This window comes from Lonchura striata, chromosome 1, assembly GCF_050655825.1.
Source record: "Lonchura striata isolate lonStrDom1 chromosome 1, ASM5065582v1, whole genome shotgun sequence".
Classification (NCBI taxonomy): domain Eukaryota; kingdom Metazoa; phylum Chordata; class Aves; order Passeriformes; family Estrildidae; genus Lonchura; species Lonchura striata.
The window spans coordinates 88898579-88919941 of NC_140703.1; the positions used below are offsets into that span (position 1 = coordinate 88898579).

General features: G+C 45.3%; 2 protein-coding genes across 7 annotated transcripts in view; both read left to right on the plus strand.

Annotated features, from left to right (window-relative positions):
- Positions 1-16353: 16353 nt before the first annotated feature.
- LOC146768756 (uncharacterized) lies at positions 16354-19847 on the plus strand. Its single transcript, XM_085588489.1, has 4 exons — positions 16354-16362; positions 18126-18480; positions 18644-18976; positions 19096-19847. Exons 1-4 carry the CDS (start codon positions 16354-16356, stop codon positions 19710-19712), a joined length of 1314 nt encoding a protein of 437 aa, XP_085444615.1. The 3' UTR covers positions 19713-19847.
- Positions 19848-19855: 8 nt separating this feature from the next.
- The window catches only part of NPAS2 (neuronal PAS domain protein 2), a 104422-nt gene continuing 102914 nt past the window's right edge, over positions 19856-21363 (plus strand). For 2 of the 6 annotated variants that reach the window (XM_085558063.1, XM_085558082.1), the window contains exon 1: positions 19864-20180. In XM_085558063.1, the coding sequence (XP_085414189.1) occupies positions 19888-20180 (293 nt within the window). In that variant the 5' untranslated portion in view covers positions 19864-19887. Of the gene's footprint in view, positions 20181-21363 lie in introns of all 6 variants that reach the window. The other 4 variants (XM_085558086.1, XM_085558073.1, XM_077781540.2 and 1 more) reach the window with 4 other exon arrangements.

A 21363-nucleotide genomic window follows, 5' to 3' on the forward strand; every position in this document is an offset into this window, starting at 1 on the left:
GCCATCAAGTCACAAGTCCAGTGCTGATTAAAACAACACTAAAATTAGATTTTTAATTGGGACATGCACTGCAGCATGCATGGTAAAGGGTGGAGAGGTCACATGCTTTTTGTTCTGGTGAGAGATGGGGAGCCAGACTGTGGGTAATGTTTTTGAATAGGAGAAGGAGGGAAGGATAGAAGCAGAGGCGACTGTAGAAGAGTTGATTCTAGAAGGAAAATGTTTCCAAACAATGTGATCATATTTGGTTACTGCATAAGGAGCTGCAGCAGTTTGGTGAGCTTGGGAAGAGTGGTTAAAAATCACAGGACCTGCGTTTACATCTTGCACTACATTTTCTTCTCATGTTTGAAGACCTGAGTTTGCAGCCAACCTCCAGCCCCAGAGGCCAACACAGCACTCAGAAGGAGCATCCCACACTGTTTTCCGAGGACATTTTCTGCAGGGTAGGGCAGGACACTGCTTAAACTATAGTGTTGTCTTCTCCTTTTGGGGTTGGCAACTCTTTCCCTGCAGGAGGAAAGGCTCTGCATTCCTCACTCACCAGGATTATCACCATTGAGTGCCCTTGCCCATCTCTCATAAATGTGTAAGTCACATCCTCTGCACTCCCAGTGCTCAGATCATGCCAGGTAACACAGCATTGGGTAGCTCCAAGTGCTTGCCTGGCTCCTCTCCACGCTCAGCACAGTATGCAATTCTGGTCCTGGGCCTGCAAAGGAGGAGCAAGGAGCCTTCCAGGAAGCTGGCTGGAGGCTTTGCTGGCAACAAGCAGCTGTTCCACAGCACCTTATCACTTGGAAAAGAAACTACCCTTTGCCAAATTGATCAGTAATCCTTCACACACCATTCACTGGTAGTAAACAGAATAGACTACTGCATCTCCTAATAGTGGAGATATGAAATAAAACTGTTTTCTTTCTAGACAGACCCCACAGCCCAATGTTTTAACCATTTGTCATTTGGAAAGAGAAATTTGGCCAGGAGATCAATGGTCTCCACATGAAAAGAAAAAAAAAAAAAAAAAGAGTCTCTTTTCATTTCAAGTATCCAGGTCTGTTTGTGTAAGCAGAGGGTAAGAGTTTACAGTGGATTACAGGTCATCACTTGTAATGGCATTTGCTCTTAAACGGTCACCGGCTTTATTATCTGTACCCATTAAAAGCGGATTTGAACAGCAATGCCAGACTGTACATATGTTTCACTTCATACTGTACAGTTCTAAAGAGAAAAATGAGCTCAGCAATAATTTTTAAAAATACAACTTCTACACTTAATGTTTTAAAACTATGTTACATGCACTGCTTCCTTTTGTTCCACCTGCTTCCTTTTTTCACTTCATTTTCTTTTGCTCTCTATTACAGTTTATGCCTCTCCTTTTGTGAGTCTAGCTTGTAATGTATTTCTTCAGTTTTCAGTACTTCTCCCCTTAGAATCAGCCTGCTCTCACCTCTTTTTCTCAACAAGTAAGTTTTCCCTTTCTTTAGCTCCTTGCCTATTTTTTTCCTATTTAATACATTGCTAAGACTTTCTTTTTCTTCCCTTTGTTACATGTCTCTCTTAAGTTAGTGCTCCTCTTCTCTTTCCCGTCTCAGCTCACTCCTCGTTTACCTGCTTTTTCAAATGTTCAGGGCTTCTCCCCTTTGTTCTCTGCTTTCCATCCCTTCCACTCTTCACCTTTCCTTGTTCTCTCCTCACCATAGCCTCTTCCTCTTCTCACCCTTCTCTTGTCCCTTCAACACGGCACATATTTTTTCCCTGTTTCTCTACATTTTTTCCTCCTCAAGAAAATGATCAAAGCCTGAGAACTCCTTTTCTGACTCCCCAAGGGTCGTTGGGGAATTTATCTCTGTTTCCAGAAGGAATGTCAGGAGAGCTGGTGTGATCTTGTTTGTATTTCCTAGGACCCTGGAGGAGGATAAAGCCTCAGGACTTACTGACGAAGTTTTTCTCTAGTTTTGTGGTCTGTAGGCATGAATGAAGGCAAAGGCTTCTTTGGCATGGCTGCATAGCCTCAGCAGATGTCTCTTTCCTCCTGCAAGACAGGGATCCAGCCCTGACCCTCTCCTCCATGGTCCCAGTTGGAAAAGTCAGGCGGTGGAACACAGCAGGGACAGTAATTCCACCACTTGCTCTGTGACTTTTGGTGCAAAGGACAGTCCTCCTTCCCCTCAGCATGGGCAAGCAGCAAAGCTGCCCTGCATCACTAGGAGAGAGACCAGGATGGGGTCAGGCTCCTGCCTCATGTGATTCACCACCTACAGGTGACTGTCCATGCCTGGGGCTTGTCACCTGAGCATACCTCAGTTTGCCTTGAGTCTGTAACTGAGATTTCAAAGTAAAACCAGCAGGCGCCTGAGCGGCAACATCCTGGGAGGAAGATATGGGCTCCTGCTGTTTGTGTTGTACAGCACCAAAACACACCAGATGTAAGCAAGGTTTGGAAACACTTCTGTAACAATAGTGAGTAGTATTAAACAGAAAAGCAATTGCTTATCACTGTTGTGCTGCTAATTAATCTTTAGCATATTGCCCTGAAAACAGGTACAAGGCACCGTTGAAGGGTCTCATCATATCCTGGGCTCCCTTCGAACTGCTGCCTAGGAGGACATTCCCATTTAGCCAGTGCATATACGTAAAGGCTGAGCAATTGCTGCAGGACCAAGCCAAGTGTGCCATGAAATCTAATTAAGGTCAACAGGCTCTGGTGTCTGGTGGGGCCTGAGGAGAGCCCTTTCACTGCCTGTGCAAATGGGGCTGTCATTACCGGTGTCCCAGGGCAAACAACCCATTAAAGGCCACTGGAAATGCTCCTGTCCCCTCAGTGGCTTTCTGTCAGGCCTAGTGTGAATATTACAAATTAAGCAGAAACAAGCAAGATTCCCTGCAGAATCCTAATTAGCCTTCATGTGGTGGCACTGCTCATCGGCAGCTCTGCTACTTGTGGTGGCACTGCCCATAGAGTGGGGGATGCCAAAAATGCCTTTTGGCAGGGATCCTCTGCCACCATGATGGCACGGCAATTTGGGGACACCAAGCACCATGTTCTCATGGTGACAGCAAACATGGCACTGCTGTGTGCTCCCTGGCAATGCAGTAAGGTGCCCAAGGCGTGAGAAGCGGCAACAGGGCATCATTCCCACCTCAAAAAAAATCACTTTGGGACTGCAACCTGGGAGCAGATCTCACAGGAGCAACTGGAGAAGCATGGAGGACTGGACCATCCCACATCTACAATGTCCTTTCTTCATAGGGAGAGTTCCACTTGTAGCCATTGGTCCTGCCTGTGGAGATGTAGGATCCAGTCCCTCCTCTCCTCCTTTCCTGTGCCCACCACTCTCTTCCAGATCAGGTAAGGTGGCAGCCTGGAGCTACTCCAGCTCTGCAAACAGGACCATGGAGGTGAGCAAACAGTGAGACACATCAGACAGCTGAAAGAAAAAAGCCATGTTCTTCTGAGTCTTTTTAATGTACAGGACCAATATTTGTGTAATATTCATGTCATAGGACTAAATATTTGCTATAGGATTAAGTATTTCTGCACTGCTCTAGTGACTTCACTAGCCTCCAGTGCCTGGAGCTGCTGGTAATGAGCTGGAGTCACATACCAAACTGAATTATTATTACTAACACGTTTAGATGCAGCCTCATACCTGATGAATGACACCTGCTGTGAAAAATGAGTGATGCTATTTTTGGAAGGTGTTTATCTGGTGTTTGGAGGGTAGCTTGAGACGTAATGCAATTCAAATGCATTTCTTTGGGTAGGATAAGGATTCTTATATTATCATATTCAATGAAAGTATATCTACAAGTACATGTTGTCTGTGTGCTGTATGTGTGCGAAATGTGTATCCTAGATACCTAATAGCAATGACAGATCCAAGCTGTAAATAAATTGAAAAGTCAAATGTGCATTACTGGGCCCAGATCACTAAAATTAGTAGGAACTGTTTTTGGGAAGGAGTGCAGGATTGAATCAAACACAGTAAAGACATACATTATTATTAAATTTTTTGAGATTAAAGCAATATTACAGATTTAAACTTGGATGACATTTTGCACACCACTTGGAAAATCACATTACAGATTTGCCAAGGCACTTAGAGCTTAGAACTCCCTTATGGAAAAATTCATAATACTTTTTTCGAAAACTGCAGGTACATTCCCCCAGTCTCTCCCTCCTTGTTCTACAGTCCTTTCTTCTTCTAATCATGTTCCACAAGTTACACAAAATAAACAGATAAAATATTTACAGACAATGTTTACACAAGCAGGTTTTTTTTTTTTTAATTAGTATTTTTCACTTTTCCTGACACACAGGTGAAAGTGGGAATTAACAGGAAGCACAGGTGTGTTTGTACAGTTGTCTTGCTTGATCCCTGTTGATAGAGATATTGCCCTGGACAGTATTTAAAGTAGGTTTGAAGTGGGATTATAAATGTGGACTTTCTGATTTCATTTTTTTTTTTGAGACACCACCTTGTTCCCAGCAGTGTCACTTGGACATTCAAAAGAAACCAAAGAAAACCTTGTCCTCTCTTTCTCCCAGTAAGAAAACCCCAACATTTTCAAGTGGCCAAGTTTGGATTGTCTCAAGACTTTATGACAGGCACATGAATGGTTGTCCCTGGAAATGTCAATGATGCTGCCATCAGTAGTGTTCTGTTCAAGGATGGACCCAGGAAATAATCAGATCTGAAATATGCAATAAGCACTATCAGGACTGCAGGCTGGCAGGTCTATGAACTAAAGATGGAGGAAAACCAAAGACCAGCTTAATTCTGAAACCTTCCTTGCATTTACTGTTTTCCATCCTTGTCTTGTGGCTCAAAAGCAGGTTATTTCCTGGGCAGGTACCTGCACTTGGCTGTTCCCCAGGAGGGGCCAGAACCACAAGCCAAGTCTGGGTAAAGTGCTTGTTCTCCTCTGTCCTCTGACACCAGGCACACCAGACCCCCGCTGCTGGGGACCCATGCCCTGGCTCAGGGTTCTGCAAGCGTGATTCCCAGCCTTTCCAACTAGAGCTGCCTGTTGGCTCCAGTCCCAAGAGCCAGCAGAGCCTCTTTGCCCATGAAGTGGTGTAAAGGCGCATGCTTGGATCACCCACCTGAGCCCAAAGTACTCACATCCTAATCTAATCAGAAAATCCATATTTCTATGCTTACAGACCATGGGTTTGCTGTCAGCATCACACTTGGTGGCCTCTGACACTTGATAGCACACTTCACTTGGTTGGAGAGTTCATGGGCTATCACTCACTGGCATGCTTTTGAGATGCACAGGGTACACTTGCAAATGTGTTTTCATTTTCCCCTCCAAAATACACCTAGACTCTTATTCCCATGGGGTTTTTTTCATCAGCATAGCTCAACAAAATCACTTTCCCCTTCTTAATTAGAAAATTGCTTATCAGAAAATAAAACAATTATTTTGTCCCATTTTATTTCACATTTTCTTCCTTTTAGATTCCAAACTAAATACTTTGCTTCACAAAACTCTTTTTCACAATAGCATGATAGTCTACTATAGTATCTCAGAGTTCTCTAAACAGCCTTAGGTGCTTAACACATATATTCTTTAAACACAGTAATTTTACTCCTCACAGTGGGAAGCAGACATCATTCATAAAGTCCCTGTTTCCCCAAGAGATCAGCACTGACTAATGCTCTGAACAATTAAGTATTTTAATTTAACTGTGCATGTGAGAAGTTGAACCAGGAGCTTTTTGCAGACCAGGGCATGCTTTGAAAAACTGTAAGAAAGACAGGTGCTTGAGCAAGCTAATGTCTTTTAAATTAGTTTCCCACCCCACTCAAAATTTATCATACAATAAACTAACTTTAAAGTTAGTTTCCCACCCCACTCAAAATTTATCATACAGTATACCATGTCCCAAAAGCACAGGTTTGGTGAAAAGCTGTGATTCAGTGATAGATTGGACATACACACAGAGACAGGAGCCAGGTAGGATAAACAGGGCTTTTATGCCAGCACAGAGAATTTGAGATCTAGAGTTTCTCTTCAGAGATGATGAAAAATCTGTGTTCTACAGGAGATTGAGTTGTCTGTAATTTATGCTGCATTTATTGGTACTAATTTCTCATGCTCATCTATCAGTTTCCAATCTTTCTCTCAGTAATGTGCACTCAGTAATATGCACTCAACAGTCTATATTCCTGTTAACTGCTGAAATTATCTCTTGTAAGTACTGCTCAGTAGATCTATTAAATGCATTGAAAGTATTTACTGTAAAATCCAACTGAAATTTATCTAGTTAGTTTTCCCAGTTTGCATTAAGTAATGTGTGAATAATAAAACAATGGGAAAAGTATATCCTCTTATCACTGAAAAGCACATTTATCTACCAAAGTGACCTAACACGAGTAGACCTTTCTCAGCACATGAACCAAGACATGTACACCTTCTGTCTAGAACTGCAAGTCAGTTATGATTAGGGTTCTGCATTTTATTATGGCTGCATTAAAATTTGCTATTAAGCATAATATCCTCTGGGACTGAAACCTGTTAAGGTTTTAAGTTAATGTGAATTACATATAAGCTTTATCTAAACTAGTAGTGTGCAATATGCATTTGTAAGTATTTCTCATTTCTTCATTCCCTAGAAGTGCAAGCTAATGATACCACTAGTAATGCATTCAGCTTTGAGGGAATTTTGTGAACAGGTAAGGATTTAATACCTTGGATCTTATATGAGAACTAAAACAAGTGGAGAAAGAGGCTCCAGTTAACATCCATCTTGTTTCACAGGAACCAACAGCTCATGTACTAAAAATGTCTGACCAAAAAGAAGGACTTTAATGGGACAAAATCCAGTATTAAATCTCTAGAGGTTATTATTCTTTTCCCTAGGTATTTTATATTCATTAGGGGTGTCCTTCCACTGTGAGCTCTTGCTTGGGTTCCTAGAGTTGATTATCATACAAACTGGTGTCTTTTCAAACATTTGCAGCTATTATAAACAACATTTGCTCTGGCAGAGACAGAATACAATAGACATGGAGAAGGTAAGTGGGGAAAGGCAGTTCACTATTTCACCTGATGCTAGAACAAGGCAGCACCTCTGAGAAACACATCAGAAGAAAATCAAGGGAATGCAAAGATTTTGCAGAGAGAATATTTAAATTGTAGAGCTTAGTGCCATAGCAGTAGGTCCTGAATTTCTCATCCTAAAGAAGTGCATGTTAACAGGTTCCAAGACAGAAACAGGGGTTTGAATTCCAAAAGGGTTTGAACTACTTCATGGAGGAGAGAGCCCACAGAGGCGCTACACAAAGTTGTCTGGATGCATTCTTCAGCATACAAAGTACCCAAGTGGTTGTTGATTGCTGAAGTTGAGTTCGCACAGAAGGTGCCAACTCTCTTTTGGACTGTCTCCTGACTGTCTGCATTGAAAACTGTGTGTGAGGTTGAACCAACCTTAACTTTGGTCTAGTTCAGACTCTCTGGTAAGTTTTGGTGACAATCAGCCCCATTATTTTTCCTGCAATTTCAGGATCATATTCTTTGGATGGCGCATTCAGGCATTCCTTCAGACATTTCATTTTAGTTCTCAAGAATCTGAAATTTCAAATGTATTTCATCTATATAAAACATATTCTGAAGCAATTTATTCTGTTTTCAGACCTGTCACGTCAATGTTCAGTTTCACAACATGAGAAGTTCTGCACTAAGGTAATGCATGCAGAACAAAAGTCCACTCACCTGCCCAGATGAGTCTGATCAAATAAGCCTTACTGATGGGGATTTGGCTGCTGATAGGGATGCTTAAATTTAGTTGAATGGAATACAGGTATGTCTATGTGAGCTACATGTCTAAGCTTCCACTAGAGCCAATGGCAGTTTAGTCAACAGGGAATGGAGTTGAGAGAAAAAATTCTTATTGTTAGAAGGTAACGTCCATCACTTGCTTAGCTGAACTACCCTGGCTCCATTGACTGTAGTCTTTAGATCTCCAGTGGATATTGCAGAAGCCTAGGTAGACAGGTAGACACAATTTGGATTCTTTGAATGGGGAGCTGAAGTAAATAATAATTTCAGCTAAAGTCTATAGCATTATAAATAATTAGTCTATATTGGATGCCTTTGGTATGTTTAGGAGTCTCAGATTTCCCTTACAGCAGACCATAGCTCTTCCTTCTGTGAAAGAAACCATTTCTTCAGGAAAACTCAGTTCTTTCAGTTGCATAGAGTTTGCTGTATTTCCTTCATGACATCAGCTGGGATCTCCATCCTTGATACAGAGAGGGACTGTCCTTTGGCATCAGGAAGCTTGACCAGCTGTTGACAACTACGTGAATTCCTGAGGTTGCACGTAAACTTTTTTCCTGACTTTGGAAGATTTTTGAAATCCTGGATACTGCCTCTCTGAAAAGAGATACACTATGGCTATGTTTACACAAACAGCTTGCAGTTTCCAGATGTATTGCAGTTATTGTCTGAAAGTCTCTAACCCGGATTAAGTCTCCATTCCTGCATTCACATCTGGCTCTGAGAGGGCAGAGCATCCTAGTGCAGCACCCAGGCCTGTAGTGCTAGAGAGCAGTTGGATCCAAGCCTCAGACTGCAGTTTTTCTTCACTGTGCCAAGCTTGTGTAAACAAACTGATCCACCAGAGCAAGATAAGGCATAGCATCACATACATGAGAACTGAAAGCAAACTCAAGTACATCCATGAAGACATAGCTGATTTTGATTAAAAAAAAATACAAAGTAGGACTAACATGTTTCTCCCTGAGTATTGTTAAAGGATCAGTTTAGCTGATTGTTCTCTGCCCCATCAAACAGTAGGGGTTTTTCTATGCCCCATCCTTCTTTAGCAGCTAAAGACCAAGGGAGAGGGGTTTATGTAATTTCACTGTGCTACATTTATCTCTACCTGGCAATGATTTTGTCATGCTGGCTGAGTGCTGTACGTTCTGTACCTCATCTCCAGGATCATGTCTCTGCATTTAGAGCTTTGAACATAACAATATCAGAGCTTCTGAAGGAAGCTAAAGTTGTCTCATCCCTTTCCCCTAAAACACATAGAATCATGTAATCTTTTGACTCAGGTCCCATGTCCTCATTGTTCAGCTACAGTATAATTTATCTTTCTTTTCCCTCTATCTTGACAATTCTTTGTTGATGCTTATCTGATGAGCAGGAAGAGATTTGGGGGGCGGGGAATCTGAGAGGTGGGGAGGTGAAGTGACTTTCCAGTTGCCATAAAGCAGTTCACTGAACTTCTGACTTATGCCGAATTATCCAGAGTCTCAGCAAAGTGCTTACATCACCAGGTCACACCACATCCCTGGAAGTTTTAGTCCATACCTCCTGCCAGACTTCTGTGCATCTCATCCCATCTTCTCAATCTCTCTGTTTCTCAACGCCTCACATGCTCTTCAATAGCCTCTTCAACCTTGCTTCATGCCTTGCTAATATACTGCCAGTACCCTTCTCTCTACCTGCCTTTCCCAAAGCCTCTGTCTTAACCAGGCAGGAATGAATGGCTCCGTGCCATTTTGCCATGTTGGTCTCGTATTGTTGCAATTGTACAACACACTCAGATTTCTGTTTGAATAGCAAAATGTTACCAAGCTTCCACTGTGAATAGTGGCTGCCTGGGGCAGTCATGCTCACAGAAAAGATCTTTGCTCTCTATCTAAAAAAAAAAAAATATCAAAGAAAGGCAAAAGTCAAAAGCTCATCATGCCCCAGAGAAATGTCTGTATCTCCATGGAAGAGTTCCAAGTATATAAGCCAGGCTGAAGTGGTAAGGGTAGTAAATTTTCAGATCAAAGGTTTTGAAAACATGAAGTTCTGTTTGTGTGATGCAGACCAGAGCTTTTTGTGCTTCTTAGAAGTAGCAAACAGGCCAGCACACTCATGCCAATAAAGCATTAACTTCAGCTTTTGAAAGCTGAATGCCACTGCTGATTATTGCAAGAAGACCTGGAGCAGAGCTTATTTTAATTGAAATGAAGCTTTCAGGCCATTTCACTCACTCTCATAAACCAGCTGGAGATATTTAGGCACAAGTTTGGAAAGGCATTTTAGGCATGAGTTCAATATTTGCACCCCACGTCACTTGGCTTGAGGTTGTCAGACTAATCACAGGGTGGTGGCAGGGAGTACAGGCCAGTGCTGAAGGAAAAAATGGTGGAAAACCTGAAGCTGGGCATCAGCTGGGGAATTTGGGGAGTTTTGTGGTTTGCTTAGTGGAACCAAGTGGGATATAAGTATTGGTTATCCTGGAAGTAGGAAATGTTGGACTGAAACTTAGGACATCACTGCTGATTTTCTATAGTGCCGTATCAGTCTAACTTAGTAGTAGCAGCACAGATTAGATTAAATTTGTGAGATTTACAATAATACATCTAGCAAGGATTGCAAATGAAAAAGGAACTGGGTAATTATGATATTTACAACTGATTTCAAGTAATGCAAACATCTCACTGCATCTTTAAGGGCAGGGAGGATATTTTTAAACAAACAGGCTTCCTTCCTGCAAGTAATAGATTGTAATAGCAACTGGCAGAAGGATTCATCTATTTTAGTTGTTCTCATGGTTTCATCAGTTTTAGCTCTAACAAAAATATTTAAAAGAAAGGAGTACATTCTATTGCAAGGAAATTATTGAAGGATTTTTTTATTATTCTGTTCTATCCTGTCATACTTTTATTTTTATAAGTTTAGAACATTTTGAAACATTTTCTTTTTCTATTCAAGCTTTCTGCAATTGATCCCCCTTCCCCTCCCAGCATGGCTGTTTTTTGCATACATACTTAAATATAGCCCCTTCAGAAATCTTGGAAGTTACAATGAATAGGAATACATTTTCTATTTAGCAATATGCTAGCCATTCTTTTTTTTTCAATAGAGTGAAATATGTAGATAAATTAAGACAAATTTTTATTATTTGGATTCAGACAGGCTATTTAAAAAATAAAAGGTAAGTGGAAAGGACTGTTCTTGAGCTCATGTAACTGAACTACTATGCACCTCAGAAGGTCTTAAAGACACAAGAGCCCTGTTCTAGCCCTGTGCTAGCAAATATTAGTAAAGAAAAAGCAAGAACACCATCATGCACCTGTACAGATTTAGTATGTGTGCACTTGGATTGCCTGTTGAATGCTACATGCAGTTCTGGTCCTCACCTTAAAGGAAATACTGCAGAAAAACATTCAGAAAAGAATCACGTGGATGACAAAAAACATGGAGCAATTTCCATACTAGGAAAAGTGATGACTGAGAGGGAGTATGCCATATGTCTATAAAATCACAAGGAGCATAAAGAGAGTGAAGAGAGACTGATTATTCTCCTTCTCTTCCAACCCAAGAACAAAAAGGTACCAAATAACACCAGCAGGTTCAAATTGAGCAAAACCAGATGGCTCTTCATAAAATGTATAGTTAAGCTGTGGGGTTCCCTGCAGGAAGATGTTGCTTATGGTGGTTACATGGGCGTATGGGAAGCTCCTGAGCATAAACCTTTGATGGCTGAGAAAGCACTCCAGAGAAGTGCATGCCTGCTGCTGTTCTTACTCACCTCCTCAGACTTCTCTTTCTGGCCACTGTTAGAGGCAACATACTTTGGTCTGGCCCTGCATTTCTGTTCTTATTTTCATAATTGCTTCCTGATAAAACCACCTGAGTCCCTTTCTTTGCCCCATATACATACCCAAACTCACGTAAGAAGTAGGACTGCAATTGCAGATATGTCTGCTTCTAACAAGGTGCTGAAGTAAATGATTTACTGAAATACACACAGCAAATCTAATCAGCAAACTGTGTTGGCATCAAGAACAGGAAAAGACTATAAGAATTTCAAGAATGAAGCAGTAATTCAGTTACTTTAGGATCTTGCAACAACTGGCACTACAACAACACAGCGTGTGAAATTCTTGTTTTTAAAAGGAAAAGGGTTTCTCCATGAGAAGTGACAGCTATTGTACTATAGATGATGGACTGTTCTCATCTACAATCCTAGCCTAGCAGAAATACCTTCTTGACCAATGTTAGCATTAAAATGCTGATACTCACTCTTAATCCAAATGACAAAGGTGCAAACTTCCCCTTGGAGACATGTTTCCTACACAGATCCTATAAATAGCCATTTGGAAAATATTTTGCTCTATTTAGCATTTTATTAAAAGCATTGTGTAAAATGAATTCTCTGTTACTCTGCACTGTTCATCTGCATGTACTACAGATGTAATACCAATAATGGTAATTGATTTTCTGATGGTGCATGAACCGCTAATGTAAAATGTCTGCAGAAGACTTAAAGGTGAAATCTCTTCTCCCTGCAGAAAGCCTATATAATCTGGCTTTACACAGGAGAAGTGTATCTTAAAGGAACTGGAGGGCAATGCAGTTCCTGCATCCCACTTACTGCTCCAACCTATGGTGAGGAGGTAGGCACTAGCCCACCTTCACTATGACTTCTGCAGAGGTGGCAGCATCAGCCAGACACTGGTGACAATTTAAACAAATTTGAATCCAGTGTTAAATTCCTTACACAATTTTGCACCATCAGCTCATTTAAATACATATTATTCACTGAGGCTGTGTGTTTGCCTCCACACGTGCCACTGTTTTCATCTCTGCACTCACCACTTCCATTCTGTGCAAACCTTCTGGCTGCTCCCAGTGGCATGTAGAGGGAGGACACTGGCTGCCTCGCTGGGCTATGTCTGTGTGCAGTCAGTGCCACCACACCAGAATCATGCCCTGCAGGCTGAAACAACTCACAGCCTTCTCAGCAAGCAGAGCTGGGGGCAAACATTGCCTACAGTACCTGCTGATACCGGAACACTGCAAATACTTCCAAAATCTAACCTCATTACAGTTGCTGAAGAATTTTTCTCCATCTTCTCTGGCTCATTTGCAGTTCTACCACATTCTTCTTTATGTCTTCTTTCTTTGAGTCAATATTTACCTTTTTAACACTTTCTCTTCCTATGCTTCCTTTCCTCCTGCAATGCTCTGTGAAAATCACAGCCTCTTCTAGAAGCTACATCTGTGCACTACCTGCCCCAGAGATGGAAGCCAAATGCACCCTTCAAGTTCTTACAGCCCCCTCTCTGACTTTGCAAAATCAAGGGAACACCTCAACGGTTTTGGGCTAACGAAATGATTTTGTTTATCTTTTCACACTCTCCTGGGGCAGTCACAATGAAGTAAGAGACACATTTGCATCAATATGAGGGTGAGGAGCTGACAGCCACAAAAACGGAAGATCAGTCCATGAACTCACCCATTTTCATTGACAATAGAGAAAAGAAATAATCTAGTTTAAAGGAAAAAGGTTTCTGGAGTTTTTGTTGTTGTTTTTTTTAATTGTACGACTATGCTCAAACTAAGAGTTTGAAACAGTAAAGTAAATAGTTTTTAAATGCATGGTTTAATTTAAGAGGGTTTTTTTTTAATTGTTACCAGGAATTTAGTATCTGTTTGAACAAGGATGAGCCCAAGGAAGTACACACCTAGGGCCTCATTGATATCTAGTGCCTATGGACTGCAGTAGTTTAAAATAGATTGAAAGACACAATGAAGACAATAAATCTGATAACACCAGACTTCCACACTGTCTTGATATGATATGATAGTTGTTTACTGCTTTGAGAATCAGAGATGACAAAGTTGAATAAGTGTGGACAGATTATACACCCCTGAGTCTGAATATTTCTTTATATTTCTTTTATTCTTTACTAAACTTCCACATTTAAATTATCCATATTTCTAGTAGCATGTGTTGTGACTAGCAACAGTATCATGAGACTTAGGTAGGTGCAAAAGCAGAGTGCTGCACAGAATCAAAGCAAGCTGAGATTAATTTGAAAGAGGGAGTATGTGGTGGTGAGTAGTATAACACCAAATATGTGAGCAAAACTGGTACCCAGAAAAAAATAGGAGGGAGAGCAGTTATCAAAATTATTTGAAAAATTGTGGAATCCTGATGGTGATGATAAAATTCAGGCCTAATCCAGCTTCTGCCAGAATCACTGGACATGGCAATCAAGCTGTGTCATGTAAGGAGATAGGCAATGGTTCACTACACCTTCCTTATGCTCATAAGAGCTTCTGCATAACGTAAGAGATCTCTGTAAAACTGGCCAGGAATTAAAACTGTTATACAGGTCCAGAGAAATATGTGCCTGCCAAAAAAAGCTAACACAGTGCAATAGTAATGCAAGATGTAAAACGTAATAATTATTAGCAGTAGTCTTTTATTCTTAGTCAAGGTAAAGACAAAGTTGCTGTGTTTGCATTCAAACTTGTCCCAGCTGTTCTTAATTCAGTTGTAGCACTACAACCCCTTATTATCTTCCATTTCACTGGGACTTCCAGAGCAAAAATAGCAGATCCCTTACTCCTGGGTTCAAACTTGAGCTTCCTTTTCTTGAACAGCTCTCAAATCTGGACAAACTCCATCAGTCTGATTTGAGACCAGAGCCTTTTTCCCAGGCACAGACATGCCATAGTTTCTTATTCCGATTAACCAGCACAGTCACACTGAAACTGGATGTATTCCCATGAGATGTATTTCCATTCTGCTGTGAGTCAACCAAAGGTCTTGTATGGGCCAAGAGGTGCACTGGCATAAAGACTGCTGTCAGCCAGAGGGTAAGCGGATCATCTCTTTCCCACACGAGAAGAAATTATTTCCACAGCCTTGAGCTTTGGCTCGCCAGGCTGACACACACACACACACACACACACACACACACACACATGCAGTATGCTCCATGGCAATTGAGTGCACACGTACAGCTCATGCTGTCTGGAAATTCTTCCCAGAAAAGATGCAAATTCTCAGCCACAAGATTTCCAGCAAGCTTTAGGGCTTTCTGGGCACCCAGCAGCAATTTCAGCCCTTCCAGACAGCAAGTCTATTCAATGATTAGCAACTAATTTTTCAACCCACACCTCTTCCTCCCAACTCTTTGCATTAACCACTAAAAGGAAACTTACAACCCCTTTTGTGAATAAGGTGAGAAAGTCAAACGCTCAGGTAGTTTGTACACCTGGCTTAGTTCTTACATGAAAACCCTGGCAATGGATTTTTTTTAAAACCAGATCTGACTGAAATAAGTTCAAATCAGCAAATTGTCTCTTGTCTTGTAATAACCGTGCAGAAAAACAAGGAGTTTGGATTTCTAGGGGAACAGATCCTGACAACCTATCAAACATCCTACTCCAGTGCTTGGGGCAGCTCCAGTAGGATTCATCCAAAGTCCATTTCACTGTGGCATCTCGCTGCTTTTCCCTGCTTCGAAGACTGTGCTGCTGGTTGATAAGTATGCACTACCTCTCCCTCCCTCAGAAAGCTGCAAGCCACAGAATGAAAAATAATGCTGATGCCCAGAAGACTATTCCTCCCTGCAGAAATTTCTAACAAAATTGGTTACAGAAGTACATTATCCAAAGAACAAGCTCCTCACATCTGTCCTTGTGCTCCCATGCTTTCCTCCCCCAGCCAGCCTGTCTGGAAAGAAGCACAGAGCTCCCAGCAAACACAGCTGGTGTGACTCTTCTGACTAACATGAGACATTAGATTTATTTGCCATTTATTTGTTCCTGTTGCTCCTGCTTTCAACATGGAAGGTAGGAAAAATTGCCCACAGTCTGTTGTGCTCCTTAATTAATATGAATCAAATGAATCCTTGTCCATATCCTTACTTTCTTGAAAACGAAACAGTTTCATATCCAGTGGAATTGGTCAGGTTTTTGTATGTCCTTTATTTTTTTTCTACCATGCAGTGCCATCTCTGACTTTTGCACCACTGTTGCCATTTATGTTGATTAGAGGATGATTATTTGGGAGAATCCTATTTACCTCTACACAAACACTAATCTGAATGTAGGCTTCACATTTCAATTATGGGCTGCAAATGACATATTTTTCCCCACAATATCTACTGGTGTCTGCTGAAAATTAAAAGCCTTTACGTAGCACAACCAATCAGAGAATCATCACAGAACCTTCTGGGTTTCAAAGTACATTAAAGATCATCCTGCCGTGGGCATCTTCCATTAGACAAAGTTGCTGAAAGCTCCATCCTACCTGGCCTTGAACACTGTGAGGGAGGGGCACCCACAACTTCTCTGGGCAACATGTTTCAGTGCCTCACCACCCTCATAGTAAAAAAAAAAAAAAAATAAATAAAAAAAATTACCTAATATCTCATCTAAACCTGTCCTCTTTCATTTTAAAGCCTTTATCCCTTGTCCTATCACTACATGTTCTTGCAAAGTGACTCTGCTCTCCTGTAGGCCCCCTTTAGGTACTTGGGACACCTCTGCTTCCAGATTGTGGTGGCCAGGCTCTGACTCTGGAGCCAAGCGATGTCCAAAGTAGGTCTTGTGCCTTGCAGTGGCAGCACCTCATAAATTTAACTCCTGGCAGCAAGAGAAATCAACAGAGTTAAACACAGTGTGTCTGGGTTGAACTCACACCCAACACCAAATCCCTCCCATGGTCTTGCCACAATGGAGCAGCCGGATCCCTGGGGTGCTGCTGTCCTCTCAGGCTCTTCCCCTTGGTCTTCCTCCCTGGGAGACACCTAGCCTGTGGTTCACAGCCTATTGAAAACCCTGTTGCCTTGTTTTGGGCTGTGAAGGTTGGCCAGCCTATTCTAGTCGAAACAAAAGGGATTGCGTCTTTGAATCACAGGCTCCTGGTGTCTGAAAAGCTGCTTACTAATACTTCATTATTATTAAAAGATTTCATTCTTTAAAATTGAACGTTGGGCTCCTTGCCTAAAGTTCTTACGTGTAGCATCTAGCATAACCCTTTGCTTAATTTCCAACCCAAACATGGGATTGACAGCATTTGGTTATTTTCCATGTGTCACTGGATGGGGAGAAAGGCTTTGTGTTTTGAATGGCTGGTATTTCACAACGGGATTCAGGTATGAGCTGGGAAAAGCCTGCCTCACCCTCAGCCGCTCTGCTCTTTGTTGCCCTAATTAAAGTTTACTCTGGTAACCTAGGGAATGAATTAAGAAACAAACCTCAACCAGTCTCACTTGTTCACTTGTGCAACGGTGTCCTTAGAAATTCACAGGGAAGATGTAAAAACACAGTACGATAGAGATGTAATTTTGTACATGAGCCCCTGTGTGTCTCTGATTGCATTTCTCAACCTGGTATTTTCCTTAAGGTACTTGGTTTCCCAGCTTCTGAAAGCACAGTGTTGGTCTGGAGAAAGGATTTTGGTAGGTTTTCAAAAGGACTGGAATATCAAATCATGTAGTGTATATAATCATGGGAAGTTCCTTTTCTCTAACCTTACAAGGCTTGAAGATTTTATGTTATACTTCATTGTGCAACACAAGAAAAGTACCTCAGGAACAGAAATGTCTTTTATTCCACTCCCCATGTATCTGATGCTTTATTCCCTCAGGCACTACTTGTTTGCCAAAGGATTGTTTAACCACTGTTTGACAATTTCCAAATGGGAAAAAATGCTGGCTTTCATCCAAAGGAAGGGAGGAGCTTTTTGAAGTTTTGTATTTAATCTTGGTTAAAAGTAAACAACGTTACCCTTTCGACATTAGTCATGCCCGTTGTATAAAGAATGGTGTAAAAGTGCTCAGCAAAGGAGCACAACATTTTTCCATACTTTGTAATTACTCATATTTGCATTGGGGATTGAATTGGATCAAATAACTGGCTGGATAAGGTGTATGGCAGGAGGTGAACATCACAGCGGGATAACTGGGTGAGCTGGGTGGTGAAGGTAGTGGGAGAAGCAGCACAGCTCCCTGCAGGAGACAGGTAGCCGGAGCAACCATCAGTCCACATGCTGCATACCCGGAGCATACCCACACACGCATACCCGGAGCAGGCAGTGTTTTCTGCTGGTGGATATTTTGCAAGGATTAACGTGTCTTTACCGAAGGAGGCATGGGGGGGCACGGGGAAACAACACCTGCCCCACCACACAAACTATGGAAAGAGGCATGGCTGTGCAGTCAGGCCTTTTGCTAGGGACACAGCTTGCACCTCGATACGGGGGCTTTCCCTCCCCAGCAAACTCCTCTGAACAGAAAAAATACAACTCTCCTGAAAACAAATACTGTATATCCGGGGAAAACCCCTTCTGCCGGTGAAAGGTGTCCGCCAGCAGCGCCAACAAGCCCCGGGTACAAAGCCAGTGCGAGGGCGACAGCAGGCAGGGGGCAATAGCCGGCGGGGCCCGGGGGACGCGGCTCCCGGGGCTGAGCCGGGGGAGGCTCGGGGAGCGCGGCCGGGAACGGCGGGGAGGCGGCGGGCTCTGCCTGAGCCGTGCCCCCGCTCCCCGGCCACTTGTGCCTTCCTGGGGAAAGAAGGGCAACTCCGGAAAGAAGGGCATCTCCAGAAGCCGGCAGGAGTGCCCGTCCAGGCAAGAGCAAGGCTCCGATCGCCAGCTCCTATCGCGCTCCAACACACCACACCGCCTTCTCTCTTACTGGTCACTTTGCAGGAAGAGTATTAAAGAAAAAAAAAAAAAAAAAAAAAAAAAAAAAAAAAAAAAAAAAAAAGGCAAAATAGGGAATAAAAAGAATGACCTACTTTGAAACAAGAAAAAAAAAAAAAAAGCGCTCTCTGTCAAGGTTTTGCTCCAATTGCCTGTGCGCCGTTGCATAACCAGATCGGGAGCTCCTGTCTGTGCCCGGCGAGGCCGTGAGCCTGCCCCGGGCAGCGCGGTGCCGTGCCCCGCTCCGGCCCGGTTCCCGCTGCCAGCACCGCCGGGACAGCGGGCACGGACAGGGCGCAGGACCCCCCTCGGCGCGGAGGCCGAGCTGGGAGCGTGTCCCGAGCCCGCGGGGCGGAGCCGCGCAGGGTCCCGCCGATCGCCCCGGCAGCCAGGGCCGGGCACCGGGCGCAGTCCGGCCAGCGGGGCCGGCGGTGCCGCCGGGGGCTCCCGGGGTCAGGCTACCGAGGCGTCCGCCGGTGCGCAGCGGGGATATCGCTACAGACATATGTAAACGCGGGCACGCCGGGGTTCGCTCGCGGCGGCGGTGTGAAACCATCCTTGATGCGGGGCTGGCTCTTTGGTGGAGGATTTTTTTTCCCCTGCTTCCCCTTTCGTTCTCTTTCCAGCTTCTCCTTTTCTTGGATCCTCGCCTGTCTCCTCCCACAGAACGAGAGAGAGAGAGAGAAAAAAAAAAGGTCACGTATGTTTGGAAAAATATGTAGGTCAGTGGAACATTCCCTGCACTTGTGCACAGGAGCTGGGGCGGGAGAGCTCCTCCGCAGCCCTCTCGCTACCCACCGCCCCAGCCCGGCCCTCCCGGCGCCCACCGCGGGTAGGGGGGCGCCTAGCGCCGGGGTCCCTTTCCCCCTCCCTGACCCATTTTGAGCAACAACCGCGCGTTCGGGCTCCCCCTGGCCCCCACTCCCCCCAGCTCCCCCCGCTCCCTGCCGGAGAAGGCTACGAGCGGCGGAGGAAAGCGGCACGGGAGATCCTCTGCCGCCGGCGCCGCGGCTGCGCCTATGGGCGCGGGGCGCGGGGCGCGCCCCCGCAGCGCCGCCCGCTGAGGGCGCGGGGCGGCGGCCCCGCGGCGGGGGCAGGCGAGGGGAGGCGACGGCGGGCGGCGATGAAGGGCCGGCGGAGAGGATGCCCCCGCCTCGCCCGCCGGGCTCCAACTTCGCGGAGAACTATCGGCCCCGCAGCCCCCGCGCCCGCCCTGCCTCTCCAGGCCGCGCGTCCAACTTAATGCCCCAGCAGGAGCCCCAGCCAGCAGCCCCCCCGGCCTCCGGCCTCCGCACTCCCCCGCAGCAGCCCGGGCTCCCGGCGGCCTCCCGGTGCCGGCGGAGCCCCCGGCCCCGGCGCGCGTGGGTCCCGCGGCGCCCGGGGCGGCGGCAGAGCGGCATGCGGCGGCCCCGCGCACCATGAGACAGGGCACCGGCACCGGCGGCAGGCAGGAGGCGGGCAGCGTCCCCGGCTCCTCGTCGGCGAGGAAGAGTTTGCCGGCTCCCGAGGCCGGCCTCCTGCGCGGCTGGAGCAGCGGCGGCCGCTGCCGCAACGGCACCGGGAGGCACCGGAAAAGCGGCGGCATCCAGCTCGGCGGCACCAGCACCGGCGGCGGTTCCCGCGCCCAGGTGGCCACCGCGGACAGCAGCAGCAGCGGCGGCGGCGGCGGCTGGGGCTTCCCCGCCGCGCTCCCGCAGCACCGGCACCCCAGGTAACGCGCGGCCGTGCGGCCCCGACCCCTGCCTCCGTCCCGGGGGGCGCCCACTCGCGACACCCGCCCGGGGGGCGCCCGCCGGGGGCACCCACGCGGGATGGTCGGCCAGCGTGACCCCCGCGGCGGCGGCCGGGGTCAGCTCCGCGGTGCCCCCCGCTCTGTGGGGGTCACGGACGCGCCCGGTGGTGCGGGGTGGCATGGCTCTGCCGCGGGAAAGTTTCCGTGGGGAGCACGCTTATGTGCGGCGTGTCTGTCCCGGCCGGGCTGGCGAGGTCCGGCCGGGCGAGCCCCTCCGTTTGGAAAATAAGTTGCCCCCTAAGCAGTCCTCCTCGCCATCTCGTTTTGGTGTGGTTGGACATTTCCTGACTTTGGGGGTTCCTATAAGCCAGACAGCAACAGGGTCTGCGATGCGACCGGGCGGCTGTTTGCTCAAGGAAAACTTCCAGTAGGAGCAGTGGGGATTTGGAATGGGTGAAAGCTCCTGGGGGGAGCAGAGGTTGTGCCGTGCGCTGGGAGAGCCCTGCTGCTGCAGCAGCCCTGCGCAGAACTCCCTTCCCGCGTGTTTGCATCCGTGTGTGGCACGGGGTAAACCTTAAATACACGGCTGAACGGCACCACCGGATTCACACGGGGTTGTGCCGTGGTGTTTTCCTCTGTGGTCACTACCTTGATTTGTCAATTAACAAGCACGCTCATCCAGAAACTTTGCTCCCTACTCCTTAGCTGTCTACAGGATGGCAGCTTACTTTCACTCAAGTGACTCAGAAATAATTAGCGGTTATAAGCGTTACAGCCAGCAGAGGAACTTGGATTTTTTCATGGCGCTAAACCTCCAGAAGGGCTGTAGGGATCTCTCGGATGGGCGCAGGCAACCTGAGCATTCAGTTCAACAAGTGGTTGCCTCTTGAAGTGGAAAATTATCTAATTTATCCCAGTGTGAGATGTTAATGCACTAAACTGTGGGTTTAATTTGTTTGGTGGTACTAAATAATTAGAGTTCACAGTGTCCAGACATAGCCAGCTCATCCACTGATGCACATCTGATTCTGAGAGCTGGTGGAGGGCCCAATACTGCATACATTTCAGTAGATGAATAAGAACACAGGGTTGCTCTGCAGAGATGCCCAGGAGTATTTGGAGAATGTGATTACCAAACTGCACATTATTTTCACTGAAGATG

What these genes read in the sequence shown, in the direction of transcription:
- LOC146768756 (XM_085588489.1), top strand. An exon ending in CTGGTCACTTTGCAGGAAGA is followed by an intron (nt 18,481 to 18,643) that starts GTATTAAAGAAA and finishes TTGCATAACCAG; the next exon opens with ATCGGGAGCTCCTGTCTGTG. An exon ending in GGATATCGCTACAGACATAT is followed by an intron (nt 18,977 to 19,095) that starts GTAAACGCGGGC and finishes TTCTCTTTCCAG; the next exon opens with CTTCTCCTTTTCTTGGATCC.